Raw genomic sequence first — 18,015 nt, forward strand, 5'->3', positions numbered from 1 at the left:
GGTTGCTCTGTGTAGCCCTGGCTATCCTGGAACTCACTCTGTAGACCAGGCTGGCTTCTAACTCAGAGATCCATCTGCCTCTGCCTTCCAAATGCTGGGTTTAAAGGCATGCACTGCTACCACCACCTCTACCCATTTATAAAGTCTCTTTATAAGTCAGTATCCCAATATAGTTACAAATTTTAAAATTACTGTTCCTATAATGATCAAAACTGCAAGAGATTAAAACCATTTTTTAAATAATCAATATAAAGGAATATCTAAACTCAGAAGAAGTCTGACTACTGAGTCTATTCTTGAGAATATACTCATGACCTATCTTCTGAATTTTCAGAAAATTTCCATTATGCCTTCTGATTTTCTTAAAATTGTTTTGTAGATTTATTTTCTTGCCTGAATGTATGAATCTATACCATGTGGGTTCATAGTGCTCATGGAGGTTCAAAGGTAGTCCTGTGCCCCCTTTGTGAGCCACATGGATGCCAGATACCAAATCTGGGTCCTCTGTAAGAACAGCCAATGCTCTTGAGTACTGACCCATTTTTTCCAGCCCAGCCTTTTGAACTTCTAAAATAACAAAAGCTGATTTTAAAAAAAAAAAAAAAAACGAAAGAAAGAAAGAAACCAGGCTGGAGAGATGGCTCAGTGGTTAAGAGCACTGACTGCACTTCCAGAGGTCCTGAGTTCAAATCCCAGCAACCACATGGTGGCTCACAACCATCTGTAATGAGATCTGATGCCCTCTTCTGGTGTGTCTGAAGACAGCTACAGTGTATTCAGAAAAAAAAAAAATAAATAAATCTTTAAAATATATATATAAAAAAAGAAAGAAAGAAACCACTTACCTCTGAGTCCATCTTTGGAGATAATGTGCAGGTCAACACATGTTCACCTATGTTTTGTGGATTTTGTTTCAGAAAATTGTACATTGACAGAGCAGATTCAGGACTTTCTAATTGAAGAATCACCTTTAGAAAAAAGTATTTTTTTTAAAAGTATGAATTTAAAAGTTACAAATAGAATTAGGATGTCATCTAACAAATTCTACTTTTTAATGTGCAGCCAGAAGAACTGAAACTGGGGACCTAAACATTTATTTACTCACTTACATTTCAAGAAATATTAGGCACAACAGTTAAAAGAGATCTGTGTACCAACTAATGAATGGATTTTTAACACATACACTAAGCATACAACAGAATGCTGTTTAGCCTTAAAAAAGAAATTTTGATATATGCTACCTCAATGAGCGTGGAACATATGCCAGGTGAAATAAACAATTGCAAAAAATAGTAAATACAATTAAAAAATACTTTATGGCATCAAATGCTATTCTTATTTACAGAAACAGACATAAGGTGCCAGTTGAATGGTCTGGGTGGGTGGGTGGCATGTTAAAGAGTTATTGTTTAATGCACAAGAAGTCTCAGTTTGAGAAAACAGGAAAAGGTATAGAATTGTATGATGGCGATAGTTGCACAATGCAAGTATGTTCAATGCAGCTGAACTGAGACCTAAGGTTAAAATGTTAATTACATAATTTAAAAATACATTAAAAATAATAGGCAAAACAAAGGTATATTAAAACCCCCTTTCTTTAAAACAGGACTAGTGTATAGGGGCTGGAGAGATGGCTCAGGAGTTACTGTTCTCCCAAAAGACTTGAGTTCAGTTCCCAGTACTCACATTGAGTGGCTCCTAACTTTTGGTAACCCCAGCTCCAGGGAATCTGATACCCTTTTCTATCCTCCTCTGGTACACACAGAGACACTGACACGCACAGCAATGCACACAAATTCACAAAATTTAAATCATATACATACCAACCCCCCCAACAAAACAAACAAAACAAAACCCCAAAACTCATACAAAAAAATCAAAACCCCTGGAGGACTAATGTACAAAGTTTTAAAAGTTCAGACTGCTTATATGGCACCTGTGCTCTGCGTTCCCATTCTATGCCTGCCATATCTTGTCTAGTGTACCATACAGGTTCTGTTACTTAATAAGTATATAAGGCACCTTATGGTCACCACTATACCATCACATCACTTGCAACACACTTATAAATTATTATTATTTATAACAAAGTAACTTTGATATAAAGCATTGCCTTTTAGAATAATATACTGCTGACAAAAATCTTTTTATAAAAAATTAGGTGTAGTAGTATCACCTGCAAGACCAGAGACTCAGGAGGCAGAAGCAATACTGTAGAAAGTTAAAGATTAGCATAGGCTACACAAAAGAATACTGACTCCATAAAAGAAAACTAATTTTAATAGACATATAGCTGCAATACATACTAAATATAGAAGGCAGATTAAATATAAAAACATTAACAATTTTGGTTTGAAATTTTAAGTACAGAAGCCAAATCATGAAATAAAGTTGACAAACAGATCTAAGTCAGTGTTTTACAGTTAGAATACCCCTACCCCCCCCGGCATGCTCTCTTGTTTTCTCTGTTTTCACTTCTGCTTCAAAAATAAACGGAGGGGCATTTCTTTTCTTTCTTTCGGTTTTTCTTTTTTTGTGGGGGGGGGGAATTACAGTCCAGAGGAAATGGTTCTAATCTGTTATACCGCTTCATGGTTGAATAATGTTTACGGATGCTTCTACTTGAAAACCACATTAGAAGCTATAGGCTATAAGCACACAGGGTTTAATTACCTTGTTCTTGTTACTCATGAACACATAGCGATCCACTTTTCCAAACTGATTTCCAACACAAAGCACACACTGAAGTCCATCTTCAGGTAAATTGTCAAGATGTACAAATCGGTTGTAAATTTTATCAATATTTGCCTGTATTTTGTTGGCGTTTTGTTGAGACAATGTAGAAAAAAGAAGGATCAGAATTAAACCACAAATTACTGATTAGCATTAATTTAACACTAGAGAGGTGATGTTTCTTCAAAGAACAAGAAAATGACTATATGGAAGAAAGCAAGTGGTCTTCCCATCCCTAGTGTGGAATTAAACCTAGAGTATCATGTGTCCTAGAAAAGTCCTTTATGATTGAGGCAACACTTAGAGAGACAATCTCTTACAAATCTCAACTGTCAAGAAAGACAATGGCCAATGCGCTGAGGTAGGAAATAGGAGGTGGGACACTGGCAGGAAGAGAGGATTCTGGGAAATAGTAAGAGATAAAAGGAGAGATTCAAGGGAGCCAGAGAAAGACATGGACTGAGGAGACCAACAAAAACCAACATGTAAATAAAGGAAGAAGAAGGCCAAAACTGAAGAGAGGTAAATAATCAAGTGCCAGAATAGGATAGGATAGGATAGGATAGGATAGGATAGGATAGGATAGGATAGGATAGGATAGGATAGGATAGGATAGGATAGGATATAGAATAGAATAGAATAGAATAGAATAGAATAGAATAGAATAGAATAGAATAGAATAGAATAGAATAGAATAGAATAGAATAGAATAGGATATAGAATAGAATAGAATAGGATATAGAATAGAATAGAATAGAATAGAATAGAATAGAATAGAATAGAATAGAATAGAATAGAATAGAATAGAATAGAATAGAATAGAATAGAATGAATAGAAGTGCTACATAGAATAGGAGAATAGTTTCAATAGTTTAACAAGTTAAGAGCTAGTCAGGGAATGAACCAAAGCTTATAGTGTAGGCATTTAGTAATAATGGCACCCATATTTCCTCGATGTTCATTTAAAAAGTCCTCAAACATCACCTATATGACTACTAATAATGTAGTTCAGTATATACAAAAATAAGTTCATATCAAGGACTATGATATCCTTTCCATTTTTACCAAGAACCATCTGATATCTCAGTCAACTTTAATTCCATTTTTGTTTGTTTTTCGAGACAGGGTTTCTCTGTGTAGCCCTGGCTGTCCTCAAACTCAGAAATCCGCCTGCCTCTGTCTCCCAAGTGCTGGAATTAAAGGCATGCGCCACCACCACACCCAGCAACTTTAATTCTTAAAAAGAAAAAGTATATCTTTCAAATAAACCAGTAAACAAAAGCATTTAAATATGAAACTCACCTCTGGGTCACTTTCTTGAATCAAAGTTGTAAAGAGAGCTTCCTATAAAGCCAAATATTCAAAAGTAAAAGTTAAAAGCTCTGTCTCATTCACAAACTAATACTTAGTCATGATTTGTTATACAAAGAGCTACACAGATATGCATTATCCAGTCTTTCATAAAATCAGATAGGAAAAATCCTACTCCTTTGATACTACTGACATGAATAACAATCCTACTATTGCTAACAAGTTAGGATGACTATCAGGAAAAGGTTTTCTAAATTTGTATTTCTCCCAGCTTCTATGAGATTCTATCTCCTTTTAAGATGTACAGACACTGAAATGTTTTTGCATCAGTCAAAGGTGAATTTGAACAGATTTGAATTTCACGTTACTATCATGGCTTTGTGGTCAAAGTACCTCCCTGAAAGGTACAGTAGCATAAAGAGCGATTCTATAACTTTGGCAGCTTTAAGAGATTAAACAATGAGGAACAGGGGACAAGCTTAAAATAGAGAAGGCTTACTGACTGACTAAGTATGACAAATGAGGAGGAAGAGCTGAAGACAATCACTAGTACTCGCTTTGATTGTTGGCCAGAGTAGCAGTCAAGAACCATTTCTTTTCTTTTTTTTAAATACGATTCTGTCTTAAAAAGTGGGCTCAGTGATCAGTGAGAGGAGACTTCTATGGCTTAAAAACACTGTGACACCCCCCTCAATTAACTAGATAATAAAAAATAAGAAACTTGATCTTAAAAATTTAGTAGAATCTAGGAAAAATGATGGTTTAAGTCTATTATTTACCTCATCTTTTAAATCCACATCCTCAGGAGCCATACTTATGGAGAGCTGATTTCCATCCATGGATATTGGGAAGCAGGTGTAAAATTTTACCATAGAATCTGCAGATTTTTTGTTTATTTCTATGTATGCCTTTGAATATAAAAATTATAAAAATGAAAAATTAATTCTTCCTTAGAGTCAAATGACTTTAAAATCTTATAAAGAAAGCAACCAAAGTCATAAGAATAGCAAAGTCTACAGGCTAAGACTAACATAACAGTAAGCAGGAAATAAGTGAATTGATATGCAATATTAAAAAGAGAAGCAAAACATTCTAAAACTGATATTGAAAAAAGTTTATTTATTTAGCTTTGTTTTGCTTTTTTTTGAGACAGATTTCTCTGTGTAACAGCCAAACAGAAGTCCTCCCCTGCCTCCTGAGTGCTGTAACTAAAGTTATGCGCCACCATGCACGCATTGTTTATTTTTGGTACAAGATCTAACTCCGGACCTCCAGACCTTGGGGCACTGGAATTACAACCAGGAACTAATTTCAATGCAGAAAAAGTCTTATTTTCTGCAATTACAATAGTACTCTGCATAAGCAGACATTTTTGTTTTATTATTTTTTTAAATATTTAAGACATTTAAATAATTCCTAAGCTTTAAATTACTTGTCATTAGTGGTGCAATGGTATTTCCAGTTACTTGCCTAGGACAACAATGTGCCCTTTATCCAGTGAGTCCACAATGTACTAAGTGCCCATTAGTGACTTAATGACTATTTGTTATCAAATATTTGTCAAATGCCCGCCAGGTAGTGGTGGCGCATTTAATCCCAGCACTTGGGAGGCAGAGGCAGGTGGATTTCTGAGTTCGAGGCCAGCCTGGTCTACAGAGTGAGTTCCAGGACAGCCAGGGCTACACAGAGAAACCCTGTCTCGAAAAACCAAAAAAAAAGAACAAAAAAAAGAAAGAAAGAAAGAAAGAAAGAAAGAAAGAAAGAAAGAAAGAAAGAAAGAAAGAAAGAAAGAGATGCTTAATCTGTGTATGCAAAAACTACGAAGAATACTGAATCCCAAGAGTTCAGTACCACTCAATTTCAAACACCCACAAGGGGTCTTGAACACAATTCTCATAGATAAGAGAGAGACTACTGGTAGGAAAGTATGGTATTTTCCCATATAATTTTAAAAAGTATTTTATATCCAAGTATTTAATAATTCTACTCAATACTAAACAAACCTGGATAGATAATCTTGGATTGCTGGCTTAGATTTTTAGACATATTTAATCTATATTTATTACATGTTTTGGTATTGCAATGTAAATTTTATCAATTTGAATTGCTTTTTAAAAGTTCAAAATTTTCCATTTCACCTTATTCTCTTATGAAAAAACTTAAATGTTAAAGACTGTACTGCTTTCTACTTTTCTCTTCCTTTAAACATTACAAATAACCTATATTTAAAAATAAGATTTATGGGGCTGGAAAGATGGCTCAGTGGTTAAAAGAGTATAGGCTGCTCTTGTGGAAGATCCAGTTTTGATTCCCAGCACCCACACAATGGCTCACAGCGTTCTTTAACTCCGGTTCCAGAGAATCTGATGCATTCTGCTGACCTCCAAAAGGACCAGGCATACATGTGACAAACAACCATACATGAAAGCAAAACATTCATACAATAACAATAAAGACACAAAACTATAAAAAGAAAGCTATACTTCATATCCTATGCTTCACCTTTAAGTGTGTATAACTCAGTAGTCTACTTGGAGAGCCGTGTAACCATTATACCTAATTTAAAACTGTACATAACTCACCTTGCATTCTCCATTGTTCTGTGAGCACACTAGCTGATGGCTCTGATCCAGGCATCCCACTTTTAAAAATTGAGTGACTGCCAACTTGGCTAGGTCATAAGACTCAAAGAGTAATACTTTTAGTTTTAATACTTTTAGTCTTTCTAGAAACCTCCCCTCCTGTAAGGTTATTACAGCACCTTACACAGATGTTTATTAACAAGAAATTTTACTGAGCTGTTTTTAAAACAATAGTTTTATTTTATCTATGTGTATGTATGTGTACTTCTATGAGTTTATATGCACCATATGAAAACAGGAACCCATGTGGGTTAGAGAGGGTATTGAATCTTTTGGAACTGGACAAATAATTTTGAGTTGCCAAGTGAGAGCTAAGAGGAAGTTAGGTCCTTCTTCTGTAAGAACAGCAAGTAATCTTAAACACTATGCTAAATAATATGCTATCTCTCCAGGTCTTTATTAATATTTATTAATCTTTTGGTTGTCCTACCAGTGATACTTAATAGGCACTTAACTGTTTCTCGACTCAAATTAATGTCAACAAACCATAAGCACATAACATAAAAATAAATCTTTAAGAAGATTTAAATTGTGTATACAGGCAGTGTTCTTGCCTGCATGTACATCTCTGCAACACAAGTGCCCTTGGAGATCAGAAGAGGGCATCAGATCCACTAAGACAATAGTTATAGGCTATTGTGAGCTATCTTATAAATGATAGGTATCAAACCTGGGTCCTCTGGAAGAGAAGCTAATACACTTAATTGCAAAGTCATCACCCCAGCTTCCCAAATAAATAAATCATAAAAACAAAAAGCAAAACAAACAAACCAAAACCAATTATATTTAATTAGGACAATACTGAAATAGAAGATACTTGTGTTTTTCATTTTAAAAATCCGTTAGTTAGGCTAGGACTGTAACTCAGCAGTAAAGCATGTACCTAGCCCTGAGTTCAATCAATTCCCAACGCTCTATCTCCCCCCCTGAGAAGGATAGGAGAGAGGAGTGGAGGGAGAGAGAGATTGAGATTGACTGATTATAAAGCGAGGCTGGGATAGGGGGATAATAAGTTTAAAGCCAGCCCCAGTAAAACCTTGCTTCAAAAACACAAAACAAAATAACATATAAAAAGGTATTTAAAAAAATGCTAGTTGAAAAGAGATTAATTTTGAAATGATCCCTAAAATGTTTAGTAATTTTTAATTTTATTTTTATAAAAATATGCTTACAAGTTATCATAAATTCTTACCTTTTTATGAGATGATAAAACCAAAATATCCTTCAAAGCACCAAAAGGTTTTGCTAAGTTGTAAATTTCTTCTGTAGAATATCCTTTATTAGGCAAATTAGAAATAAAAACTACACTCATTTCTTCCGTTTCCTTCAAAACAAATGAACAAAGTGATTAGTATTTACTTTGCATTTACTACTGGAGGAGAAGCCAGATACATGAGGAGACGGATGGGGTCTCAGTGCCTTCTGTAGTAGTCTGAATGAGAGTGGCCCCCATAAGGTTTATTCGTTTGAATGTCTGATCCCCAGTTATAACTGTCTGAGAAGTATTAGGAGGTGTGGCCTTGTTGAGAGTGGATGTGACCCTATTGGAGGAGTTAACTGCAAGTCCCCAGTTAAACACTTTCCTTTGTAAGTTGACTTTGTCATAGTGTCTCAGTCATAGCAACAGACCAGTAACTAAGACACCCTTAGATTTCCAAATTTACCATTTTCAATTACACAGACTAATTACAGTCATACCATCTCTCATCTAATCCAGGTCGTCAGTCTCCTTTTGGCTTACTATTATCAAATAGTAGTTCTTATCCCCCTATTTCTGACTACAGCTCCTTCCTTCATATATGCTGTGCCTTACCATATGTACATCTAACATCCAAACCAGTGTCTTCTCATCTTCCTGAACAACAATCTCTCTTAGGCAGTATTTTTTAAGTTCACCTATTCCCAATTAGAGCAAGTAAGTACTTTTCTGCTTTATTTTGTTCTAGATCCACTTATTCTCTAAAATGATTTTCATTATGCTAGCTAGCTTTTCCTTTTGTAGATAATGGGAATATTCCAGATCCTCTATGGTAAACTTGGCATATTTTGACTGTAGGGGGTGGAAAAGAAAAAAAAAAAACCTGCAAAGGCAAAGAGTTAGAGCTTTAAAAAACAAGTGACTAACAACCAGCCCCTCATGTTTGTTTATAAATGACTCCTTCTAAAGAGCCTTACGGGAATGTTGCACTACCCAATTACACTAGTTCTAAAAAAATAATTAATAATTTTATTTATTTTTTTTTTTTTTGGTTTTTCGAGACACGGTTTCTCTGTATAGTCCTGACTGTCCTGGAACTCACTCTGTAGACCAGGCTGACCTCGAACTCAGAAATCCGCCTACCTCTGCCTTCCAAGTGCTGGGATTAAAGGCGAGCGCCACCACTGTCCGGCAAAAAATAATTTTCTTAAAGTAAGACATACTATTCAGTGATTTCTTACTCAGTGGATTATTAAACAAAAATGAATTTGGGTATAGCATATGTGCAACCTCAAATTTTGACCAATAAAATCTAGATGAATGAGATTTTAACACACTCTTAAACAATGTTTAAAAGAAAATAAAAGTGAAATGTATGTCCTTCAAATAAGTAAGAGTCACTTGTTTCTCTAAAAGAAATGCAATACAAACAATAAGCCTTGGTGTTCAAAATATTCACATCTCACATTTTAAGGCTAGAAAAAAACCAAATTTCACAAAAGATTATTAGAAACTAGCTCAGTTAGTGAAGTACTTGCAAAGCATGTACAAAACCCTGGGTTTTATCCCCATCAATGAATAAACTGGAGTGTGGAATGTGGTAACACACTCTAGTAATACCCACACTAAAAAAGTTGAAGCAGGAAATGAAAGTTCAAGGTCATGCCTTTGCAACATAACATGTTCAAGTTCAGTCTGGGATACAAAGAAAGCCTGTCTCAAACAAAAGTCACCTCAAGAAGGAAAACAAATTTCCAATGTGTACAGATTCTAGATTTTTTAGTTCCAAGAATTTATCTATTCGAAACCAATTTTGCCTTGACATGTTCTTAGAGGAGAGTAATCTTCATAAACACACATTATTCAGTTTTTAAACCGACACCATATCTAAAGAGTTGAAAATGACTAAGAATTTTTGCCCTGCCAAAAGGTGAATACATTTGTGCAGCAGGATACTTATCCTGCTACACTGTATTTCCAGTGGAGTTCGGAAGTAGAAGAGAAGGTTGAGCTGGGAAAGAAATAGAGGAAGGGGAGGAGAAGGAGGCTATCATCCATGGAGAAACCCAGATGGGTTGAAAGCTGTCCTGGGTAGCAACTTCTATCAAAAGGTTAGATATTGGGTAACAATTCTAATTGTGTGGGCATCTTGTTGATTGAGCATTTCTAAATATGTAAATCCTTTAGATGATCATTAAGCTCTAAGAGTCTCGTTTCTACCGGGTACTGCAAGGATGGCAGATATTGTCTGGGGTTCAGCTGAGCTTTGTGGATGCAGTGTGGTGGACTGGCAGAGCCATCCCCCATGCTGGCGTCTCGTGGGTGCCAGGGCCTGCACATCTAGCTAGCTGGAGCAGCGGGAACATGGTGGCTGCCTGGGAACAAGCTGGATAGAGCCTGTTTTCTAAACATAACCCCTATACAGTTGCTCAAAGAATTATATGTAAATAAAATACAAAAACTGACCTTGCTCACTGGTTCATTTTCTGTGGCCTCCAAAGTACCTTAATACCAAAAAACAAACAAACAAACAACAACAACAATGAAAACACAATTTCTAAAAGTTCACACAATCTTCAAGGTTCTTCTTTATTTCATAACAAATTAAATAAGTTATCTGGATATATTTATGACTGACAAACGGCTAAGAAACAGTAGGATAGAAGTATAAAAGAAACACCAAATTTGCCCTCTTTTTTGAAAAATTATTTTCTCATCCTGATTAGTTTCTTCTCCCTCTATTCCTTCCAGTTGCTCCCCACATCCCCCCACCCCCTAATCTATTCCCTTTTGGTCTCTCATTAGAAAATAACAGGTTTCTAAGAGATAACAACAAAATGTTAACAAAATAAAATATAGTACAATAAAAAAATATTATATCCAAGTTTGGACATGGCAAATAAGAGAGAGAAAAGGGCCCAAGAAAAGGCACCAGTCTACTAATTCACACACTCAGGAGTCCCATAAAAACAATAAACTGAAAATCAAATGTATACTCAGACGACAATGATGTACATTCATGCAGGCCATGTGCTTTCTGCTTCAGTCTGAGTTCATATGAGCTTTGCTCGGTTGAGTTTAGAGGGCCTTGTTTTCCTGTGACACCAACTTTTAAAAACATTGTAGTGATAACTTAGGAATTTTGTTTTGTTTGTTTGTTTGTTTTTTGGTTTTTTGAGACAGGGTTTCTCTGTGTAGCCCTGGTTGTGTGTCCTGGAACTCACTCTGTAGACCAGGCTGGCCTCAAACTCAGAAATCCACCTGCCTCTACCTCCCAAGTGCTGGGATTAAAGGTGTGCGCCACCACTACCTGGCAGGAATTTTGGTTTCTTTAAACACACAAATATGCACACACACAGAAATGTAGGAATATGATTTCCATTTTAATCTCAGTAATAATATGGTTTCATTTTAATCCCAGGTGTGGGATTTGGGGCTGTTTCAGACTGTCCACAACAGCTGCCTCATACTCTAGCAGGGGCATGATTTTGCCAGCTGTAGATAATTTCTGCTACTGTGTGATGTTCGGAATTCTGGGGACTTTTTAGAGGGTATATACAAATGCTAGAGGCAGGGTGGACTGCTGGTTGGTTATTGTTTGAGGTTTGTTAAGCTGTCATGCTCAAAAAAGAAACAAGATGAATTGAATATCCCAACAATGAAGATAAGAAGACCAAACTTGCCCAAAGAAACTTGACAAGCCCTAAATTACTAGGAAGTAGTCTAGGGACATCAACGCCTTTCCAATCCCTGACTTTATTTAGGATCTTTCCTTTTCTTTCTATCCTCTTTTCTCTCTTATCTAGTGTTAGAGGTTGAAAGGTTAAAAAAGGGTGTAGAAGGGTGGAAGAAAGAAGGACCCACAAAGCAGCACTAGCTACACCACATCTTGGATATTCCTCATGGAGAGTAAACCTTCAGAATGAACTGAACTCTAATATATCTGACTTAGGATTTTACTCCAGTACTAGGAAAACCAGCACTTATACAAATATACATGCATATCTCTTTTGTTAAAAATACTTTCTTTTGATTTTAAATATAAAGCACAAAATAAAATTTCTACTGGCCTACCTGAAGTACTTTCTTCAGCACTCTTTCCAGTGGTTTTGTCTTCTGTACTAGCCTTGATTTCAGAGCTTGCTGCACAAAACAGACTACTTTAATTTTCAAGAAAAGACTAATATAATTAAACTAATGAATCTGAACTGGAATCTAAGCTAGTAATTTTATCACTTCAGGTCTTCTCATGCTAATAAAACCTCTTTTAAAAACAAAATAATCCCTTTGAGGCTGTGTGGTTCTATGTGTGCAAACATGAATGTGCATTGTGTCATATATATATATATATATGAAAACTCAGAGGTCAGCATCAAACGTCTACCTCCATTGCTCTCAAACCTTAATTTTTTGAGATAGGGTATCACTGACCCTAGAAAAGGATATTCAGCGAAGCTGGGCTGGCTAATGAACTCCAGGATTTGCCTGTATTGACTGTCCCCACCCCAACCCAGCACTGGGATTACAGGTGTGTGCTATGCCTGGCTTTTATGTGGGTTGCTGGGAGCCAAATACAGGCTTTCATGCTTGCATAGGCAACAACTTTTTAATAATGAGCCATCTCCCAGGCCTTCCTTTAGGAATTTTAAAGAAAATTTTTGAAATATATCTTGAATATAAACCAAGAGAATCCAAAAAAATAAACCACTGAGTGATAGCACATGGTTACCTGGTACAGTCACGGGTTTATTGGAGTCTTTGTTTTTGATATTCCCAGACTTTTTAGCTTCTAGAGACTTCTTTCCAGATTTTGCTTTTAAAAGTAGAATTAAACCATTACTCTAAGATTAAGAGCCTACTCATTTTGCATATTTCATATTAATGTATCAGAAATAAATAGCTCAACCTTATCTGAATAGCAATTTATTACATATTTATGTTCAAATTTTTATAAGTAATATTAAAAGCAAATTTAAGTTGAAACATTTTTTTCCACTGGTCTTAAATTAGTCCCAAGTTTAATTCTCGTGTGAAATATAGTATATATTTTGAAATGTCTACAAAAGTTTCTTGATACTAAACTATTAGAAAAGATACTATTAATAGGATCATGCTAATGTCAATGTACAACATTTATGTTAAAAAGTGTTTTATCAGGGAAAAGTAATTTGTTTTAAAGTAACAAGCATCAAATGAACTGTTTAAGCCATGGAAGGGAGTATGAAATAACAGTTACAACAAGAGCAAAAGAGGGAAGATTAAACCATTTAAAGGGGACAATGACAGAGAAACCTATGAACATATTACTGTTGGGCCGTATAGTTACATACTTCCACATATAGTGTATAACCATAATATATATTGGTACAGCATACAGAGCGGTACAGAAATGTATTCTTTTGTTTAAACATAGTACCAACAAACAAAAACCCTATGTTGTAAATTTTAAATACTGAAGACTCTAAATTCTTCAATATGTTATCAGATACTAGAAAGTATTGTATGAATTCTAAACTTGCTTTCAATAATATATTCTTTAAATTCATAAAATAAATTTAATAAGCCTCTCTCCCTCAGTTGTCTTACCTGTTTTGATAGAAGCTTTACCTTTCGCAGCTACCGTAACCACAGATTTTACAGAACTCGCTGATTTCCCTAAATCACAAAAGCTATAGTCAAAACTGTTTTTACTTGATACAAAGCTAGTATCAATCTCCAAAGAACCTCATTAGAAAGGCAATATAATAACAATATTTTATTCAAAACATAAAATGGTACCATATTTTTGGAGATCTAGCTATAATAATTTCTTTAGGAGAGTATTATTGGTTATTAGAAAGTAGGACTTAAATATCTCTCTGAATGTATGAATCAATTAAAAGCTAAAATACAACGGGTGAGGACACAAAGCAATCTCATGTGTTCACTGGTTCCAAAAGTAATTATACAAAGGCTCTCAATGTATGATTCTCTGGATCACAGTTCATGAAATGCAATTAAAAACACATGAATGTCACATAAAGACTGTTCACATAACTCATTATCTTTCACTGTGCCTAATTTACAAATTAAAAGTTTATCATAGCCAGGTGTGGCACACCCCTTTAATCCCAACACTTAACAGGCCAGAGGCAGGCTGATCTCTTGAGTTTGAGGCCAGCCTGGTCTACTTAGGAGTTCCAAGCCATCCTGGGATACACAGTAAGACCCTGTCTCAAAATCTTAATTACAAGTGTCTATGTATATTTAAATATATATGAATATATGTACATATAAAATATATATTAGCTAATACTGCAGCATATTAATTAATGAGAGGTCTATCTGAACTTTTTCACTATCAGACATTTACTGTATGTCTTGGAATGTATGAATGTATCCTTACCCATAATTGATAAATTATGCACCAATCCTTAAAGAGTTCAACACTTAACTAGTCAATTGTTAGCAATTTACAAGTTTGCTATTCTGAATAAACTGAATCTCAGTAAGAGATTTCTTTATGTATACCTGTTATTATCATGGACAAGTCATTTTCCCACTTAGATGAGGATGCTAAAAATTTAAGGAAATAATGCCTAGCCAGCATTTATTCCCAGCAGTTAATGGATGGCTAGCAGCTTTAGTTCCCAGCTTAGTGATTTCCATTTGTGACTCCCATTAACTTTAAATAAAATTGTTTGTTAAGTAAAAGAAATTTCAAAAAGTTTCCTAAAGCCTTGTGATCATCTCAGAAGACCACCTTAAGACTACATGAAAATTCCAAATCTGGCAGTTACAATGGCATTTCCCTTTTTAACACAAAGAAGACAATTTAATATACTACTCTTCATCCTGAATATCTCTAATATAACCTGTATTTAGCAGAAATAGGAAGGAAAGGAGAACAGTGGAATACACCAGGGTAAAGTGAAAGAAATTTTAATTGTTACTTAAAAACCCACTACAGTAAGCCAGGCATGGTGGTACACACCTGTAATTCTAGCACTCAGGAGGTTGAAGCAGGAGGATCAGGATTCAAAAACAACCTTGACTACATGGCAAGTTCAGGGCCCATTGGGGATACGTGGGATGTGGTTTCAAACAAACAACACCAAAAAAAGAACTATAGCTTATAAAGATTGTATGTGCACTATCTGGACAACTATATAAAATAAGTCATGAATGAAAGAGGAAGGAAAAAACTATGATACTCATTCCCAGAAATGCTTCTAAGTTATTTATCATTGATAATACCAGAGTACTCTGTATTAAATCTCATTCTGACAACTAAATGACTGTAATTCTCAAAGATTAATACATATATTTAATACATACTTTATCTCATGAAATACATGCCTATATAATTCTTCAGCAATTTAGTAACTAAAATCCTAATAAAAATAAACCATCAGGACATGCAGTATAGTTCAATAGTAGAGGCACCTGCTTAGAACCAAGTTGTGCATTCAATCCCAGCATTACAAAAAACAAATGGGGAATATAAAACCAACATACCTGCAGATTTGTTCACCTTGACTGTAGATGATTTTATTTGTCCAGATTTGGCTAAAATAATGAAAAATGTACTTCTATAATACATTACAAATAACATTCAGATTTAGGTAAGAGTTAATCTTAGAATAATTTTCAAAGAGCACTGCAGCCTCCAATCCCTTTTGTTCTGGGAGTTATTACTTTAAAAAATTCTTAGCTATGGACTTGGCAAGTCAAAATGCACACTTTTGGTGTTTGGAGGGGGTGTCTCAGTTAATGTACTTGTTCATGTAAACACGAGGATTTGAGTTAAATTACAAAAAAAATCATATAAAAACTCTGAGTATGGCGGCACACACTTATAATCCCAGCCTTGAGGACTGGGCTAACTGGTGAACTCAAAGTCAATGTCTCAAGGGAGAAGTACAGTATTTCTGAGAGCAAAATTGAGGTTGTTAAGAGTCCACAAACATGCACATGTGTATGTATTCACACATGCATAAAAAGGAAAAGTCTCAATTTTTTTCTTCCTTCATTTAGTAAAATTTAATAATATAAAACTTTCCCTCAGAAAGGCTGAACAAATAGTTTCATTAATATTAATTGAGAGTTGAGTGGCCTCTATTTCCTCACTAGTAAAGTATTATCAAGTCATGAGTCCATCCTGGTAGCAAAAGATACCATCTTTCACTCTGAGTAGAACTCTGTAATTCACTTCTTCTTTAATTATCAAGAGGTATTTAAATTTTCATGTTTAAAAGTCTCCTGTAAGCCAAATGTACTGGCTTACACCTATAATCTCAGCACCATGGAGAGAGACAGAGGCAGGAGGATCTCTGTGAGCATGAGATCAACCTGGTCTACAAGGTGAGTTCTAGGGTGGCTAAGGCTATATAGAAAGATCCTGTCTCAAAAAAAAAAAAAAAAACAACAACAACAATAACAAAAGAAACAGTGTTTGGAACACCAATAGTAAAGGCTCAGTAAACGTTTTCCTAACACCATTTTATAAGAAGTTTCTAATAAACTAACAAAATACATTCATTTGCGTGAGTTTTAAAAGTTACAGTCTAGGGAATTGGCTTAGTGGATAAAGTGTTTGCCTTTACAAACATAAGGACCTGAGTTCAGATCCCAGGGTGCATGAAAAGTTAAACGCAGTAGCATTAATCTGTAATCCCAGCATGCCTAAGGCAAACTGGTAGAGACAAAGAATCCTGAGAAGTCAGCCACTCTGAAACACATACACAGTGAACCATAAGAGATTTGCCTCAAAACAAGTGAAAAGCAAGGACTGATATCTAAGAATGTCCACTGACCTCTACACACAAAGATTACAACTTACCAGAAGAGGCTGAAGTGACAGTTTCATTGATTTTTGAAGCATCTGTCTCTTTTCTATTTAAAAGAAAAAAAAATTAAAACATTAAAAACTGGTTGTAAGTTCTGTAAATGTCTAAAACTGAAGTGTTTATGAATATTTAAATTCATGTAAAATTTTATAATTATGGTGTTTAAATATAATCTTAAAAATTAAACATGGACACATTAATTTTTCATATGAAAATATGAATTCACTTACTTTAAAGAAGATGCAGATGATTTCTTAAAATCTGAAGGTTTCTTCTTCATTTCTTTGTTCTTAGAAGAAAATATATTTAAAAAAAATTAGCTTTCTTCAACTTAAACAGGCAGTATAGAACAATAAAAAAAATGCAGAGTTCAACAACAAAAACATTCAAAATCTTACTAATCTGAAGAATAAATGCTTTTTACCCTTTTCTATTTACATTTCCTTTAATTTGTGCATGTTTTAGTCACTACAACAGTGCCAGATGGGCCTCTGATTCTGTCCTCCCTTTCCATATGTCCACATTCTTTCAACAGCATAAAATGAGATTAAACTTGTCACCTGTACTCTTAAAACTTTTCATCATACTTAAGGAATTATCAGTCCTGTAGTTCTATCTATATGTGTGGTATGCCCTCAAAGATCTCTAGTAGATGAAACTGTATACACTATGAAAACAGAGGTATATAGTTTTTCCCTACACATACTATAACAATCGAATGTTTAAATTAGATACAATAAGACATTAATGATAGTAAAAAAAAAATATAATGTACTGTGATTACAGTTACATGGTGTAGTCTCTCAAAACATCACATTATCCTTTTCAATTCAAAGAAGTATCTCATGGTTTCTTTGGCATATACTGACCACCAACATATACCGAAAGACCATATATGATCAAAGTAAGGATTATCTGAATAAAAGCAAAATGGGCTTTTTGGAAGAGTGGTGCATGCCTTTAATCTCAGCACTCCCAAGAGGTAAGAAGCAGAGGAAGGCTGATTTCTATGACTTGAAGGCCAGTCTGATCAACACTGGAACTCATGAGACCTACATAATGAAATCCTATCTGTAGGGCTGGAGAAATGGCTCAGTGGTTAAGAGCACCGTCTACTCTTCCAGAGGTACTGAGTTCAATTCCCAGCAACCACATGGTGGCTCACAATCATCTGTAATGAGATCTGATGCCCTCTTCTGGTGTGTCTGAAGAGAGCAACAGTGTATTCACATACATAAAAAAGAGAGAGAGAGAGAAAGGAAGGAAGGAAGGAAGGAAGGAAGGAAGGAAGGAAGGAAGGAAG

General features: G+C 35.0%; 1 protein-coding gene across 7 annotated transcripts in view; it reads right to left on the reverse strand.

The window, feature by feature from the left end:
- The window catches only part of Znf638 (zinc finger protein 638), a 71,894-nt gene that overhangs the window by 16,156 nt on the left and 37,723 nt on the right, over window positions 1–18,015 (reverse strand). For 3 of the 7 annotated variants that reach the window (XR_003710698.1, XM_028762285.1, XM_028762283.1), the window contains exons 9-20: window positions 16,943–17,001; window positions 16,706–16,758; window positions 15,382–15,432; window positions 13,471–13,539; window positions 12,614–12,697; window positions 11,959–12,027; window positions 10,351–10,388; window positions 7,879–8,010; window positions 4,824–4,952; window positions 4,036–4,077; window positions 2,674–2,808; window positions 846–968 (exon numbers count right to left, since the gene is read on the reverse strand). Coding sequence is in view for 6 of the 7 variants with exons in the window: in XM_028762285.1 (XP_028618118.1) it covers window positions 846–968; window positions 2,674–2,808; window positions 4,036–4,077; window positions 4,824–4,952; window positions 7,879–8,010; window positions 10,351–10,388; window positions 11,959–12,027; window positions 12,614–12,697; window positions 13,471–13,539; window positions 15,382–15,432; window positions 16,706–16,758; window positions 16,943–17,001 (984 nt within the window). In the remaining variant the exon portion in view is untranslated. The remainder of the gene's footprint in view (window positions 1–845; window positions 969–2,673; window positions 2,809–4,035; window positions 4,078–4,823; window positions 4,953–7,878; window positions 8,011–10,350; window positions 10,389–11,958; window positions 12,028–12,613; window positions 12,698–13,470; window positions 13,540–15,381; window positions 15,433–16,705; window positions 16,759–16,942; window positions 17,002–18,015) is intronic. The other 4 variants (XM_028762288.1, XM_028762286.1, XM_028762284.1 and 1 more) reach the window with 3 other exon arrangements.

This window comes from Grammomys surdaster, unplaced genomic scaffold (genome assembly GCF_004785775.1).
Source record: "Grammomys surdaster isolate TR1022 unplaced genomic scaffold, NIH_TR_1.0 133, whole genome shotgun sequence".
Classification (NCBI taxonomy): domain Eukaryota; kingdom Metazoa; phylum Chordata; class Mammalia; order Rodentia; family Muridae; genus Grammomys; species Grammomys surdaster.